The sequence below is a fragment of the Neltuma alba genome, unplaced genomic scaffold (assembly GCF_004799145.2).
Source record: "Neltuma alba isolate B1F8T4 unplaced genomic scaffold, ASM479914v2 tig00012743_pilon, whole genome shotgun sequence".
Classification (NCBI taxonomy): Eukaryota; Viridiplantae; Streptophyta; class Magnoliopsida; order Fabales; family Fabaceae; genus Neltuma; species Neltuma alba.
Genome location: NW_021637159.1, coordinates 205,846 through 220,819, shown reverse-complemented (window position 1 = coordinate 220,819; position 14,974 = coordinate 205,846). Strand labels below are relative to the sequence as shown.

General features: G+C 34.7%; 3 protein-coding genes across 4 annotated transcripts in view; 2 read left to right on the top strand and 1 right to left on the bottom strand.

Moving 5' to 3' along the window:
* LOC114730526 (chaperonin CPN60-2, mitochondrial) overlaps positions 1 to 7,600 on the bottom strand; it is a 28,564-nt gene extending 20,964 nt beyond the window's left edge. Inside the window, exon 1 of the mRNA XM_028917610.1 lies at positions 7,590 to 7,600. The gene's annotated coding sequence lies outside the window, so the exon portion shown is untranslated. The remainder of the gene's footprint in view (positions 1 to 7,589) is intronic.
* Positions 1,054 to 2,606, top strand: LOC114730527 (probable glutathione S-transferase). Its single transcript, XM_028917611.1, has 2 exons — positions 1,054 to 1,419; positions 1,975 to 2,606. Exons 1-2 carry the CDS (start codon positions 1,111 to 1,113, stop codon positions 2,344 to 2,346), a joined length of 681 nt encoding a protein of 226 aa, XP_028773444.1. The 5' UTR covers positions 1,054 to 1,110; the 3' UTR covers positions 2,347 to 2,606.
* LOC114730524 (protein BLISTER) lies at positions 4,060 to 13,947 on the top strand. 2 transcript variants are annotated; one of them, XM_028917608.1, is made up of 13 exons: positions 4,060 to 4,508; positions 5,146 to 5,839; positions 6,017 to 6,543; positions 7,071 to 7,190; positions 7,686 to 7,751; positions 8,548 to 8,658; positions 9,129 to 9,205; positions 9,768 to 9,835; positions 10,650 to 10,754; positions 11,894 to 12,066; positions 12,253 to 12,321; positions 13,056 to 13,211; positions 13,420 to 13,947. In XM_028917608.1, exons 1-13 carry the CDS (start codon positions 4,431 to 4,433, stop codon positions 13,498 to 13,500), a joined length of 2,325 nt encoding a protein of 774 aa, XP_028773441.1. In that variant the 5' UTR covers positions 4,060 to 4,430; the 3' UTR covers positions 13,501 to 13,947. The 2 variants fall into 2 exon arrangements, with proteins under 2 accessions (XP_028773441.1, XP_028773440.1); XM_028917607.1 differs by having other exon boundaries at positions 11,891 to 12,066.
* Positions 13,948 to 14,974: the final 1,027 nt, after the last annotated feature.

Here is a 14,974-nt window from a genome sequence, read left to right as displayed (position 1 = left end):
GAAGTAAATATGTGGAGGAGGTTATCTCGTTTTGCGGAAAAGTGATTCTGAAACCATGGTTTTGGTTTTGCCAAACGCCCCCTTAGTGGCAGCATCTAAGGATGGTATGCATCTTTTCCTCCCACGATACGCCCCCTAGAGGCTCGAATGTGATGTGCCTGTAAGCTTTAAAATTTTGGCGTGAGCTTTGTAATATCATGATTGACATCATAAAAGAACACAGTACATGAATCTGAGTTGGTTCAAAATATAAGTCATTAGAATAGTAATTAATGCTTATATAATAATTTTATTCATGCAATTAATACCTAAAATATAATTCTTTGTGATTTTTTTCCTTTACAATCTCATTTAATATGGGTAAAGTTGAAAAAAAAAATTCGAAATAAATTTAATGAGCTAATTACCATTTTTTGATATTAACAAATTAGTTAAAGTAACTTATATTGTGATCCAGAAGGAGTATGCTTCCTTAATTAAAAATGAGGGAAAACCATTATTGAGATACATACAGGTTTTTTTAATTTTTAATTTGGTTTCTATATGTTTTTTTCCTTCCTTATTAAATATTTTAAGTTTACTCTTTTAACACCATTAATCTTTATGGTTTTGCTCTATTAGCATTATTACACCACGTACAAAGGCCAATTATACTAATAAACTAGAATTAAATGATTTAATATGAAAAAAACTTGTAAGTATCAAATTAAAAATTAAAGAAATACTTAAAAATTGAAGAAAACTAGACCAGCTTCAACAATGATTTTCCCTTTAAAATGATGAAGGGTTCAACAAAAGTATGAATTTCTCCGGCAATGTTGATTTGTTTATTTGCATTAAATTTTTAATCAATGAATTGTTAAGACCTTTTTCCTGTGAAGAGAAAAATTAGTGCACGGATCCTCTGGGTCTGGAAAGGATAAAACAGCCGTCCTCTTATTGATAATTGGGAAGTGGAAGCTTTTTTTTTGTTTTTTTTTCTTTTTTGACCACAAGAGAGTGGAAACTTTGAAACCATCGTCCTTCAGATTTCCTTGTTCGCTGATAAATAACCACTCTCTTCCTTAAAATACTCGATCCCCTGGGCCGGCTCTCATCTGTGTCCCAACAATGGAAGACGTGAAGCTACTGGGATTTTGGTCTAGCCCTTATGTTCACAGAGTGATATGGGCTTTGAAGCTTAAAGGAATCAGCTACGAGTACTTAGAACAAGACAGGTTCAACAAGAGTGACCTGCTTCTGCAGTCCAATCCAGTTTACAAGAAAGTTCCTGTGCTTATCCATGGCGGCAAAGCCATTGCAGAGTCCCCTGTGATTCTTGAATACATCGAAGAAACCTGGGCAGACATCCCTTTGCTGCCAAAAGATACCTATGACAGGGCTGTAGCTCGGTTTTGGATTAAATTTGCTGATGATGAGGTAACTCTGTCTCCATCTCCGATCTTCAACTATATGTTCTGTGTCTGATAAATTTGGTCTTGGCTGGAAGCGGAGTAGATTTCCTTAATTTTTTTTTTTTGGCAGCTTTATACTCCAAAGTTATTCAGTTTTGGGCAATTTCGTGGAGAGTTTAATCTTCGTACAGACTAAGCTTTCAATTGTTAGGTGCATATTGAGATTCACATTTTGATGTTTTAATTCATGAGATATGAATTCTGAGGTGTACTCAAGGGTGGAGCAGGTCAGAGGATTTGTTTGAATTTAGTTTAAATCTGAAAATTTTTCCTCAGGGAGTGTTTGGGTTGAGAGTAACGGATGACTGGGATTTTCCTTTCTTCTCCTTCTTCTCTATCTGAACATACCCTATGTGCCTTGTGAAATAAAGCTTGCAACAACAATAACATGATGAATCACTATATTTCAACAGTTGAATGAATTAAAATCTTGCTAGATGAACAGGTTTATCCAATGGGATAAATATCATGTTGGCCCTAGTCCCTCTTTAATTTTTCTTTTCAAAATCTGGTTATGCAGGTCAAATCAGTTACTGCGCCATTTTTCCAAGTTTTCGAAGATGAACAAGGAAAGGCAAACACGATCCAGAAAGCACTTGAAACTCTTAAAGTATTGGAGGATCAAGGTCTAGGGGACAAGAATTTCTTTGGAGGAAACAGCATTGGATTAGTAGACATATCATATGGAGTTCTTGGAATCTGGTTGGAAGGGTTGGAGGAAATTGTGGGAATAAAACTGATGGAAGCAAACAAATTGCCTCGCTTGCAAGCATGGCTTCACAGATTCAAGCAAGTTCCTGTCATAAAAGATAACCTTCCTAATTATGAGAAGCTTAAGATCCATCTCCAATGGCGCAGGGAAGGAGCCATATCAGGATCAGTCAAGTCATGATGTAGAAAGTAAGAGCATGTCATAGCATGGCAAAATGTTTCTACTACCTTTTGAAGGAAGGATGTAATGGTGAAATAAATTCTGCAACAATAAGATGTCTTTGATACAGAAGTGTGCTAATAAACATGATGGCTAGTTTAAAAAGTGATCTTTATTAGATTCTAAGGCAAGCAAGGCAACAAACTGGCATGAGCTTGGTTAGCTCATATTTGATGAATTTAGAATTTGTCCAGAAAAATGAGTTCTTTGTTGCTGGTAGCACATCTCTTTGTGCATTGTCTTGATATGTGTATGCCGTGACTATAAATACTTTTAGCCATTGGGATTTTTAAAATTTTACTTAAACAATTATTTATAGTCTTTATAATAAATTATAATATGACTCTTGATATTAATAGTTAATTATGATAGTTGTCTTCCACTTAATCATGAAATTGCGTTATTTAGTGACTAAAATGTAATGTTAAAATTGAAAACGAAAAATAATGTGCCATAACATGGTGATTAAGTAGGCAATATATATTATGATTATAAAATTGTGTATAGAAATGAAAAATACTTGAGAAAATTTAATATATTGTTGTGTTTGTAAACTTTATTTTGCTGTTTAATAATAAAAAAAAAATTGAACAGTGCATTGACATTTGCGTGCCTGTGAATAATACTTTGAAGATAACAGCAAATATTCATCAATGTGCTTGAAAACGTTTAGTCCCTTCAAGTTCTCTGTGCAGCAACCCATTGTTGCTACGGAAGTTAGGTAATGATATTGTTAAAATAAGATATTTTTTCAATAATAATCCAAATGTTTCATTAACAAGCCATTCCTTATATGCATTGCATAAGAGAAAATATTTCTACATTTTATGGGTTAACCAAGCGAGGACATGTCCATTTATTTTCGAAATCATATTATTAAGATTAAAGTTAAATATAGTTACATTACATCTTTAACAACGAAGAAGAATAATTTTGAACCCGTTTAGAATAGTTTATAAGTAATTTTTTAATCATGATTTACGGAATATGAGGTAAATATGAAAAAAGAGTTTTATCTTGACTTACATAAAACACATTTATAAGTTATTTCAATTGTAATGGCAAAAAAAGCTTTTGTTGAAGAGGTTGCAAATTTAGGGGTCAAATCACAATTTTTCTTAGATAATATGTATGACGGTATAAAAAAAACATCCGTATATGTGCAATTTTGCTGGGGGGATTGCCCATTTTTCATAAATACACACGCACAAAATATAAAACATGTGAAGTCATACATTATCTCACCCTTGGGTCCACAAGTTACTTCATAGTTCATATGATGGCAATATGCATTATGACGGGTTTTTCAAATTTTTAAATTTTCCTTCTGTTTTCCAATTTATGCTATAAAATAAAAATTATTCATACAATGGGAAAATGACTAAATTCCTATAAAATCCAATTAGACCTAATAAATAAATAAATGCAGCTGGAGCTTTCTTTTTGCATATGGAAATAAATACGATGAAAATAGTAAATTAAAGCAATCTTTTTTTTGGGTCAAAAAATTAAAGCAATCTACTTAACGAACTTTGCCGTCAAATCTCTCCTTACTACATTTTTCGGCCACTAATCTCAACAGTTTTGGTTTTTAGGCCATGATCTGTCATGAACAGTTTTCCTGAGAAATGTAAAGAAAAAAAATACGAAAACGGAAAATAACGAAGAGAGAGAGAAAAGGGGAGCGATCCGCCAGAACAAAATTTTCATATTGCTTCTCTCTCTTCCTCTCCGATCAGATCGGCCGCCTCTTGTCTGTAACAACGGGCCACTGAGAATCTTTCCTTTATTCCGTATATTTTCCGTCTCTTTAATTTGTATGTTATGTTTAAATTTTGAAAATTTCTGTTCCGACCGTTGGTCATTAGATTTTTCCATCATTGGGGCAAATTCTTGATCTCGGTTTCGATTGAAAGTCTCACAAAATTTATTGCATTTGGGATTTCTCGATTCGGCCTGTTATTTTTCTTCGCGCGAATTGTGTTGGGGACGCAATTTTTGCGTTACTTTTATGAAAATTTTGTGTTTGGGGATTTTTGGTCTTAATGGCATCAGCCCAGGTGCTGCAAAACTCAGCCGCTTCATCACGGAAACAAGAGCATTTGGAAGCTGGAAAGCGCCGGGTATGGATTAGATCCATATGTTTCTGTTAGAAACTTGTTAGATATGTGAAAAATAAGTTATTGATTGGAAGCTCGTTATTAGTGGGTGTATATGGATGATTTTTATGAGAATTGAGCAACTACTGTTGTTCGTGAACATGGAAAGGAAATGGGTTGATGGTATTGATGCTAACGTGGCGGGATATAATTCCATGTGTGTGCTCTCCCCATAAACCTTTAATCTCTAAATTATTGAACGATTGGTTTTTAGTCCTAGTCTTGGAAGTGTGGTCTCAGTCTGATTTTATAAGATAAATCTCGGCCTTGCTTTTTAAAAAGTGAAAACCGAAGGAAGGAAGCAGCAGTGAAAACGGAGGGGGACTGATAGGAACTGGAAATAGGAGATCACAACGAATTAAGTAATCATATCTAAGCATATCTCTTTTGCTTGAGCTAATATTTTATTGTAAATGAACCGAAAAATGTGTTGATCCAGATGCATGACAATGGGATTTCATGGGCGCAAAACTTCTGTTTTATTATTTGGCATTTTTGTTTTTGCAAATGCATGAGGATTAGCTGCTAATATTTTGCTGTAAATGCATGTGGAATTTTTAGTTGCAAACTGAAATCCTTTTTTTCCCCTCCTCTCTTGCAGCTAGATGAGTTTCGTAAAAAGAAAGCAGCTAAGAAGGCTGCATCTACTAGTCAAGTTCGCAATTCTGATGGCCAAAATGGAAAACAACCTTCAGAAAATGAACATGTACGAGCTAACGAGTTAAACGGAGTTAGCACATCTGATGGAATTGGTGGAACTGTTTATGACACATCAGCTGCTGTGACGAGCAATGACAAAAGCCTGAATTTATTTACCCAAAGTAGTAATCGCTCTGTAGCTGGTATAACTAGTTCCGAAAGGGATGATCTTAATTCTTTTCCTACTATTCTGACGGAGTCGCATGCAAATATTGATGAAGCTAGTAGATATAATGCTTCTGGTCTTACCGGATCTATAGAGTTTAGTCAAAATGAAGGAAATCAGGTGAATGATATATATACAGTTCATACTGGTGGAGTAGCATATGGGACTACATATCATGAAAATATCACTCTCAATTCACAAGAAATTCAGCCGTTTGATAGTAATTCTAATCTATCTACTCTTCATGGAATGAATCAAAGCCAATCAACGAAGAGTAGCAGTTCAATGAATGATTATACCGTTGCAGATCACTGGTCTTATTTTTCGTCAAAATTTTCACCTCAGAGTTCTGCTGATACAATACCACAGATTAAGCCAATTAATTCTAGCACTGTAGATAGTGGCTACATGCATGGTGCCCTCTATGGAGGTAACAGTTTCATCCTAATCTCTTTGTCCATCTACAGTTCATATTGAAATTTTTTCAAATTAATTCTTTTTTCCTAACTCAATATACATGTGTTGATTCCATCTAGAAATCATACACACCACCAACGGCCCAATACCTATACTGCTGACCTTATGTGTATTACATGTTGCACTGCAGGCCATGGTGATTCGTTGGGTTCTGATTGGGGAAAGACCATTACAAGCTCCGGTGGTGGTTTCCCTAATCTGCTTGGTGCAACGATGGAAAAGTTAGATTCTACAGGTTCCAATGCAGGGCATTCACCCAATCATATCCCAACCTATTCAGTGCCTATGGAATCTAGTTCTAGGAGGTCTCGTCCATCCTTTCTTGATTCTCTAAATGTTGCTAGACCTTCTTCAGGGGCTCCTTATCTTCAACCTGAAAAAGATTCCTCTTCCTCTAATCATCCAGAACCAGGCATCGTTGGTACATCAGGATCCACCTATTTTCCCAATCTATCCATGGAGACCAAAACCATGGTGCCTTTTTCAAATTCTACACCTCCAAGTGTGCAAAGTCAATTTGATCATTCAACAAGCTCCTCAAATTTTAACAGTAATAGTCAAGACATTCTAAGTGGGAGTGTGAAGGAGAACAACGTGGAGAAGAAGCATGATATATTTGCTCCTACACAAAATGAAGACTTTGCTGCTTTGGAACAGGTGCTTGCTGCTAGTAACATTCTGATTGCTTGATACTTGTTGGGTGATGTTGTTCTTCACTTGATAGTTTAGCATTAGAAATTAAGTTTCCTGTTGACATGTGTTTTATGCCTAATTTTTAGGGTACTTTAATCATTTAATTATTTAGTATTAGCTTATTAGGAGCCCAGTGTATTCTTTTACTGTTGATGAGGAAAGAATGAATAAAATGTTCAGAACTAGCTAATTCATTGCCATGTGGCTTTGGCTTTTGGCATTTTAGTTTTTAGAGTTTTTTTGGTGGGGAGTGTTAAATTGTTTGCCGCTAGGTCCCTTGAAGAGTGTTATTCATAAACTAGTATTAAACTTTTCAGTGTATTTGATTTATATTTTTGTTCTGTTGTGTAGAGGATACCATTTGAGGACACTGAGAGAGTTAATGCATGATCTTGTTATAAGCTTCTTTGCTTTTACAAGACTTTGTAATTTGCAACTAATGAAAGATTTCCCCCCTCTTATTTATGCTTATCTCTTTATTCATGCTGCAGCATATTGAAGATCTTACGCAAGAAAAATTTTCTTTACAACGGGCTCTTGAGGCTTCACGATCATTGGCGGAGTCTTTAGCTGCTGAAAATTCATCTCTAACAGATAACTATAATCAACAGGTTGGCTTGCAAATTTTAACTATGTGATTCTAAGGATAATCAGATGTGAAACTGTTCCATATTTAATTTGGAGGAATTTCAGCTCCAATAAGGGGAGCAGTGATTGTGGTGGCTTTCTTTACTTCAATAACCTTGGGTTGGCTTCACCTGACTGCCTTCTGTAGTAATGACCTGTGTTGAGTATGAGATGCCTTGTTTGAATGTCTCCGGGTATTTCTTTTTTTTTAAGAGTTTGGGTTTAAAGAATTTTCTTGGTTGTAACTTTTAAGTTATATTTATTGTGCTAAAGTCTTGCAAGGCAGACATAATTCTTTCTGCGCCATTGGTTGTTAGGTTATGATGTTTGCTTCTAATCTGGGTAGTTACTTAACTTAAAAATGCTGACTTTTAAGTTTGAACTGAAAATGCAGTTATTTGTCATCGTCCTTTTTTTAAGCTTCTCAAAACACCTTCTACTTTACTTTTGTAATTGTTTTTTGGTTTGTGTTTCAACAGAGAAGTATTGTCAACCAATTGAAATCTGACATGGAGAGGTTACAGGGAGAAATCAAACTTCATCTGGTTTGTATCAATAACCCAGCATGATTTAATAAGTTGTTGCACATTTTTACACCACTTTACCATTATTGATGGTCTATAGCAGCATGTGAAGATTAGCACTGCAAATGCATCCATAGACATTGCTTGTCCCCATGTTTTTCTTAACTTTTAATTTGTACAGGTATTTTGACATGAGAGTTTTAGTTTTTTGAGAAAATGACATTGCGAAAGTGTTTGCCCTCATTTGGCCCTAAAAAAATGTCTTAGATTCTATTTGAGAATTTTGATTATAGGATAGGTAATAATGCTTATGATCCCTCTACTTTGGTGCTTTTTTTCTCAACATTGATAAAAAGAATGATAACAATATTGGTATACAAAAAATATTGGAGCAGCTAAGATGTTATGTATCACTGAATAGACATGTCTCTTTGAAACAGACTGGTTAAGAATAGATGCATGGCTTATTGGATTGAGTATCTTCACATCAGAAATGTTTGCAATGAGTGATTTACTTTAGGTTGCAGAAAAAGTGCTTGTCCATTTTCAAAGACCTTTCATGTTCAAAGACCTATCACTATCATGTGTGGTTCATTTGCGGTTTTTGCTCAGTTTGTCTTATTTTTATGTTCTGGGGTAAGAAATTTTAAGTTGCTTGTCAGTTCTAAGGCTTGGAAATGTTAGATCTATACACTGAAGATGAGTTTGGTGGGATTAAAATATATCCTGATTTACGTACATTGACCTCCATGAGTTTCACTCTTCTTAATGTTTCCTCTATGCTCAGTTTGTATTTATACAACCCTTTTTTCATCAGATTGAACTTGAGTCTGTCAGGAATGAATATGCTAATGCACAACTTGAGTGTAATGCTGCTGATGAACGTGCCAAGTTATTGGCATCTGAAGTGATTGGTCTGGAGGATAAGGTACTTAATTTTCTTGGTATGTTGAGCCTTTATTTATTTGCTTTTCATACTGCTGATCTGTTGAAAAACATGCTTCTATTAATGATCTTAGAAAGTTATTAGGATCCTAACCCTTATGGAATTTAAGCAAAGAGGAGGTGATGGAGACAAGGGAAAATGAATAAAATCTCATGTTATAAAGAATTGGATGTTGGACCTTCCTGAAAATTAGAGTTGGGCGACCACACTGAATTGTCCGATCAACAATTCTATGCATCCATAATTTTGAAATTAATTCGGTTATACTATATTTGTAACTCTAATACAGGCAAAGGTTAGCACAGGGGCAAATGTGTAATTATGGCTTTTTTTTGAAAAATCAGGTGTGATTATACGAGTATAAACTTCAGTAGTTAAATTATTGAATGTTGGTTTAGTAGCATTTATTACATTCCATGTTCTAAAGTGGATTTGTTCAATGAGCTTTGTAGGCACTCAGATTGAGGTCAAGTGAGCTAAAGCTTGAGAAGCAATTGGAAAATGCACAAGCTGAAATTACTTCCTACAGGTAACCCTCAGTTTTCGCTCATGATCATGGATAAAAAATTATGTTCAGCCATGGTTCATTTATATACAGGTGTCATTTATTTTTATGACTTGCTTTATTGAGATGATTCCTTTCCTTTAACCTGGGCCTTCAACAATTATTATAATTAAGACAAAATTAGAAGTTTCTGGATTATGAAGATTACTGAAAAATGACATTCTGAGAAGCATTTATTCCATCTAATCTAGACATATGGCTGTAAGTGCTGTATGGTTGGTTCAAAGAACAAATAGATAATGATCAAGTTGAGTTCCCTTGCCACATATCTTCCTAAATGCTACCGGAGGGGGGAAAATAGTATATGCTTTGAAATGAGTTGATTTCAATCTTGTTATCTCACCTATTTGTTCACAAGTCATACTCTCCATTACCTTGGGCTAATGAGTGAGGTTGTGGCAAGGATAATTCTTTTTGAAAAAAATATATCATTCTTTTCCTATGGTATTTTATTTTCTATCTCCTGGTTTTTCCTTCCATTGTTTATAGGGCATATCAAAATGACAATTCATAATAATTCTTGCAGAAAGAAAATGTCCAGCCTGGAGACAGATCGCCATGATCTGCAGTCAACCATTAATGTTCTTCAAGAGGGTAATAAGGCATTAATTGTGTTTTATTACCGCAGTTTCAATGCACATTCTTTGAGCGTAGACCATATTTAAAGTTTTCATTTTAATCTTCTCCTAGCTCGCCTATTTGCGCTGAGGTGCTAAGCCTAGTATCTTATTTGATACATATAAAAGTAGAGAAAAAAACTAGGAATCAAAGTGGACATCAAATTGAGTTGGAATTGAAAGAAAACAAAATGTTCCTAGCTTGTTTTTAGTCATTCTGCTGGTCTGTAGTTTGACTTTGCTAACCGGTTCCTAATTTGGAGCATTTTAGCTTGCGAATGCACTATAAATTTAATTATGATGCTTTTTTATTGTATTGGTCACATTGACAATCATCTGAACTCTGAACCTTGACTCTGCTTTTCCTTAAATTTTATATATTGGTATTATTTAAAGCAGTCTTTAATGAATGTTTCCTATCTCTATGTCTGACTGGAGGTTAGTGGTTGCATTTTCAAGTTTATTTCACTGACTTTGGATCTGTTATGAGATATTTTTTTATATAATCTCTCTTTGGTACTGTTAGTCCCTTTTTGGTTTCGTTGTAACAGATGTGTACACTATCAAGACCTGACAGTGTTATTTGTCTTTGCTGTCTTTGATTTCTGTTTTTTGTGAAGGAGCTTATGAAATCCTCCTCATTATTTGTAGACATTCTATCTTCTCTCTAAGATAATTTCCCCTTTTGTAAAGTATGGGCGGCTATTGCTTGGCTTGTTCATGTGAACTAGTTGAAGTCATGTGCAAACTCGGTAGATCCATGCTCATTCTTTGCCTTTACATTGATACAGAAAAAAAGCTGTTGCAGTCCAAGGTACGGAAGGCCTCTGGAATTGGGAACTCTATTGAAAATTCAACTAATAAAAAGGATGTTTCTACATCTACGGAAGACATAGGTACATATGCCTCATTGATTGCTTTCCTAATGAGAAAATAAAAGGACAATTCTTGTGTCATCTTCTCACTTAGTCCTGTTTGCCAGATCCCATAGATATCAATTTGATATGTTTCGTTTTACTGAAGGCATGGAACATGCAAGATGATATATTTCCAGATGCCAACAACATGGTTTTCAGTGCTTTTCTTAGCTCTATGCTATTCTTTTCTTGTTTTTGTTCAATGTTTCTTCTTGGAGTGTAATTATATCTAATTTTCCCACCTCTCATGATCCTACCTGTGGATTACAATGAAATGTCACCCTGGCTGGCGTGCAGTTTGGGGGCCCTGCAATTGTTTATCTAAAATCATAGACTGAGAAATTATTGAATTGCAATGATGTGTTGACAGTACCAGAAATGATTAGATGGGAAAAATAATGACAAAGAGGTTAGGACTTTGGTAGACCCCATTGTGCATATTCTGTACTTTAACAGTTTTACGGCATATCTTGCAGGCATTAGACTATCATCACTTTCCACTTCTTTATTTATTTATTTTTTTCAATTTCTATTTGATAAAAGAAATATTTTCAGAGAAGAAAAATAATGAAGAAAAGCAGATGGTAAAAGATATCCTCTCAAAGGAAAAGTTTGACTGTCTCCCGATGTTCAGCAGGGAAACCCCTAATGTAGGAGTTAATTCAACAGCACAGAGGGCTTCTTTTTTTTTTTTTCCACTAACTCCTCGCCCCTTCTTATTTTATGGAATAGGGTTGCACCTGCAGCGTCTCTTTGACATTCTGCTTATGATTGTAACCAAAGAGTATCTGGTTTTGAAATGAAGAGAGATGGGACAGCTTGTTACAAGTTTGAGGCTCTGCAGTTCTCTATTATTCTTTTTCCTAGTTTTTGAGGATATCTTATTCTCCCTAGTCTTACCGTCCTCTTTTATATTTTCCCTTTTACCCTTGGAAAAATGGTGACCAAAAATTCTAGACATGCCCAAGGAAATCTGGTTGTTGGCTTTTTAGACCGTAGGATTCTGATTGAACTCTTAAAAGGCCTACATGCTTTATATATTATTTCTATTTACTTTGAGAACTTTAGTGGTGTTATTTATTACCTTTGGTGATGTTTATTTATGTATCATGCAGCAAGCACGGCTGTTGCTGCAACCTCTTCCAGTCAGGAGACGCATGACTCAGCTACGGATTACTCTGGTTTACCCTTCGTTCCTGAGGTCGGGCACTCAACTTTTGGAGCTTCTCCGGCAAATATTCCACCAGATCAGACGAGACTGATTGAGAACATTAATGCACTTATTTCTGAGGTAGGATGTGATCCCGTGAACAAACAAAAACCCCCCCCAAAAAAAAAAAAAAAAGAGAAACCAAAAAGCCCTTCCTTAGAATTAATCTTTTTCACCCTTCCTTCTTCCATGTGCCTGATCATACATAGTTTTAGTGGCCACTGAATAGCCCCAAATTGTAGTCACTTCCAACATTTCTATGTGCAGTTGGCGTTGGAGAAAGAAGAACTGCTGAAGGCTTTGGCATCTGAATCATCTGAGTGTTCCAGAATGAAGGTAGATTAGCTACTACTCCCTCTTGTTTTAAATACAACAACAACAACAACAACAAGCCTTATCCTATTAGGTGGAGTCGGCTACATGACCCCTCCTGTCTTAAATATATGACTTAATTGATTCACTGAGATTTAGAAAATTGGTTAACTTGGTTATTTGCCATTATTATGTAAAATTGTCTCACTTTTTAAAATTGTGAAATTGATAGAGTAATATGGGAAAAAATATTAATAAGGGAGACGAAGTGGATAAAATCTTGTGTTTAAGACTATATTTGGAGCTGAAGGGAATATGTGATTTTGTATTGACCCCAAAAAAAAAAAAAAAATCCCATTTCTTGGAATGAGAGTAGTTCTGAACTTCTGACTTCTTGGTGGAACGTTTTTCGCTGGTGAAAGAAGAGACACAGAAGCTTTTTAAAGCATTAGTTTGAAAGTACTAAAGTTAGAGGTAGCACCATCCCATGCTTTATTTTTTTTGGGAAGGATATAGAATTAAATTGTATGGGGGAAGGAGAAAACTACAATAAAAGGGGGACAAGTCATTTTCCAATAAAACGACAAAAAAAAGATGCGCAATGAAAAAAAAAAAAAAAAACCAGAACCACGCAAAAAAAGCCACACATTCTATCGGAAATTTTGCAATTAAGTTTTAGAATACGTCCTGACAAAGTGACAATAACGTTTTGGTTCACGTATAACCTCAGCATCTCTATTGTGTTATTCTGAATGAAGGAGCTAAACAAGGATCTGTCCCGAAAACTTGAGGCCCAGACGCAAAGATTGGAATTTTTGACTGCTCAAAGCATGGCTGGTGACCATGCTCCAGCGAAACAACCAGACGTTCACACTACGTATGACAATGCCCCATATGCAGATGAGGGTGATGAGGTACCATCTATGTTCAGCTTTCACTTTGATTGAGTGAACTTAAAGATTTTCTGACATCATTTATGTAACATCATGTTATGTAAACCCTCAAGGAAGTATATTGAAACTTTGCTGCTTTTTATTTCTAATTTCATTAGCTGCTAAGAAATAAAGAGGTAGAATGCATTAAAGCAAAACGGAATTGACATTTCTCTCTTTGCCCTCTTAGGTGGTGGAAAGGGTGTTAGGATGGATTATGAAGCTGTTTCCTGGTGGGCCAGCGAAACGAAGAACCAGCAAACTCAATTGATAGATTTGTTGCAACTTTTGTCATCTCATTCTACACCTTGGTATTGTGATATCAACGCACAGAACCAGTAATCGTTGATCCAGAGTCTGCACCAAGATACCTTTTTGTTTATTGTCGCCTCCTCAACACAGCGGAGGCCGTGATCTTGTATATTTTGAGTGGAGCAATGCATTCTTGAAGAAAGATGTCCTTTCAGAGCTGCTTATTGATTGGTGAATCCAATTGCATTTGTTTTGGGAAGATATGCAATAAAATCTGTCCTATAGTTTGATCTCTGATTGAATTCCAAGTTTCGTTCGTCTAAATTGTGGGGATGTAGAAGGGAGAATGTTTATGTACCCAAAAGCTTAGAGGGGAAAAGCAGAGATATGGGAATATTTGTCAAATATTCAAGTGACATATGTAAGACAGGTATATAATAGAAACGTGTTTTCTTGCACTTGTCATGATTTGGTTAGGTCAGGAAACGGTCTTGATTTTAAACAAGCTTTGATATGAGTGGGATCGGGTGGGCCGTAATATTAAATGTGCGGGCTTCCAAATATCAATATTCTTTTTCATTATTTTTTGTTGATGCTTTTGCTTATAATATTTGTTTGGAAAAATAGGTGCTTCCAAGTTCCACCTCTCCGTTAGGAAAGAAAGTGTTCTCCTTTTGTGCTACTATTTTTAATATGAGAATTAGTTTGATATTCAATTTGGTTTTAAACATTAGACATTCAATTCATTTTGTCTTTTATATTTATTCATTTTTTTAAGGTAGTTTTTGTAGTAATTGCTTATATTAAAGGTTCCATTAAATGGTAGTTATAACTACTACACATTATTAGTAAGGGTATTCTAAGAAAAATAGCACATATTTATCACAAATAGCTAATTTAATTTATTTTCTTAAATTAATTAACTGGATCTTATATTAAGTATATGATCTAGTTATTAAATTTTCAGCTTGATGTCAATATTGCTTTTTCACAAAGGAATATTGATTTGATAATTTTATATTATTTCTAATGCGTCAACAATACTCCCTCTGTTCTTATTTGAATAAATTTCCTAGAAGAAGTAATTTATCTTTACTGTAAATTATCAAATGAGATATTAATTAAGTATTTTTAATATTATCATAATGTGAAAGAATATAACAATTTTTTAAAAAAATTATTATTCTTTTTGAATGCATAGATTTAAATGTAGATAAAATTAATTTTTTATTTTTAGATAAAATTAATTATTTGATAACCTTTTATAGATTTTAATAATGTGGTTAGAACTTAGAAGTATTTTATGATAATATCATGAGGGAAGCATGTGTGTACTTTAATTTAAGAACAAAGAATGCCTATTATGAATAAATTTAAGAAAGATTATTAATATTTAAAAAAACGATTGTGTGCGCCACGCGTGTCCATGATTAGCAATCGGTGAGGTGGCATCGAAGAATAGTACACGTGGAGATAAGAAAACGACTGAGATT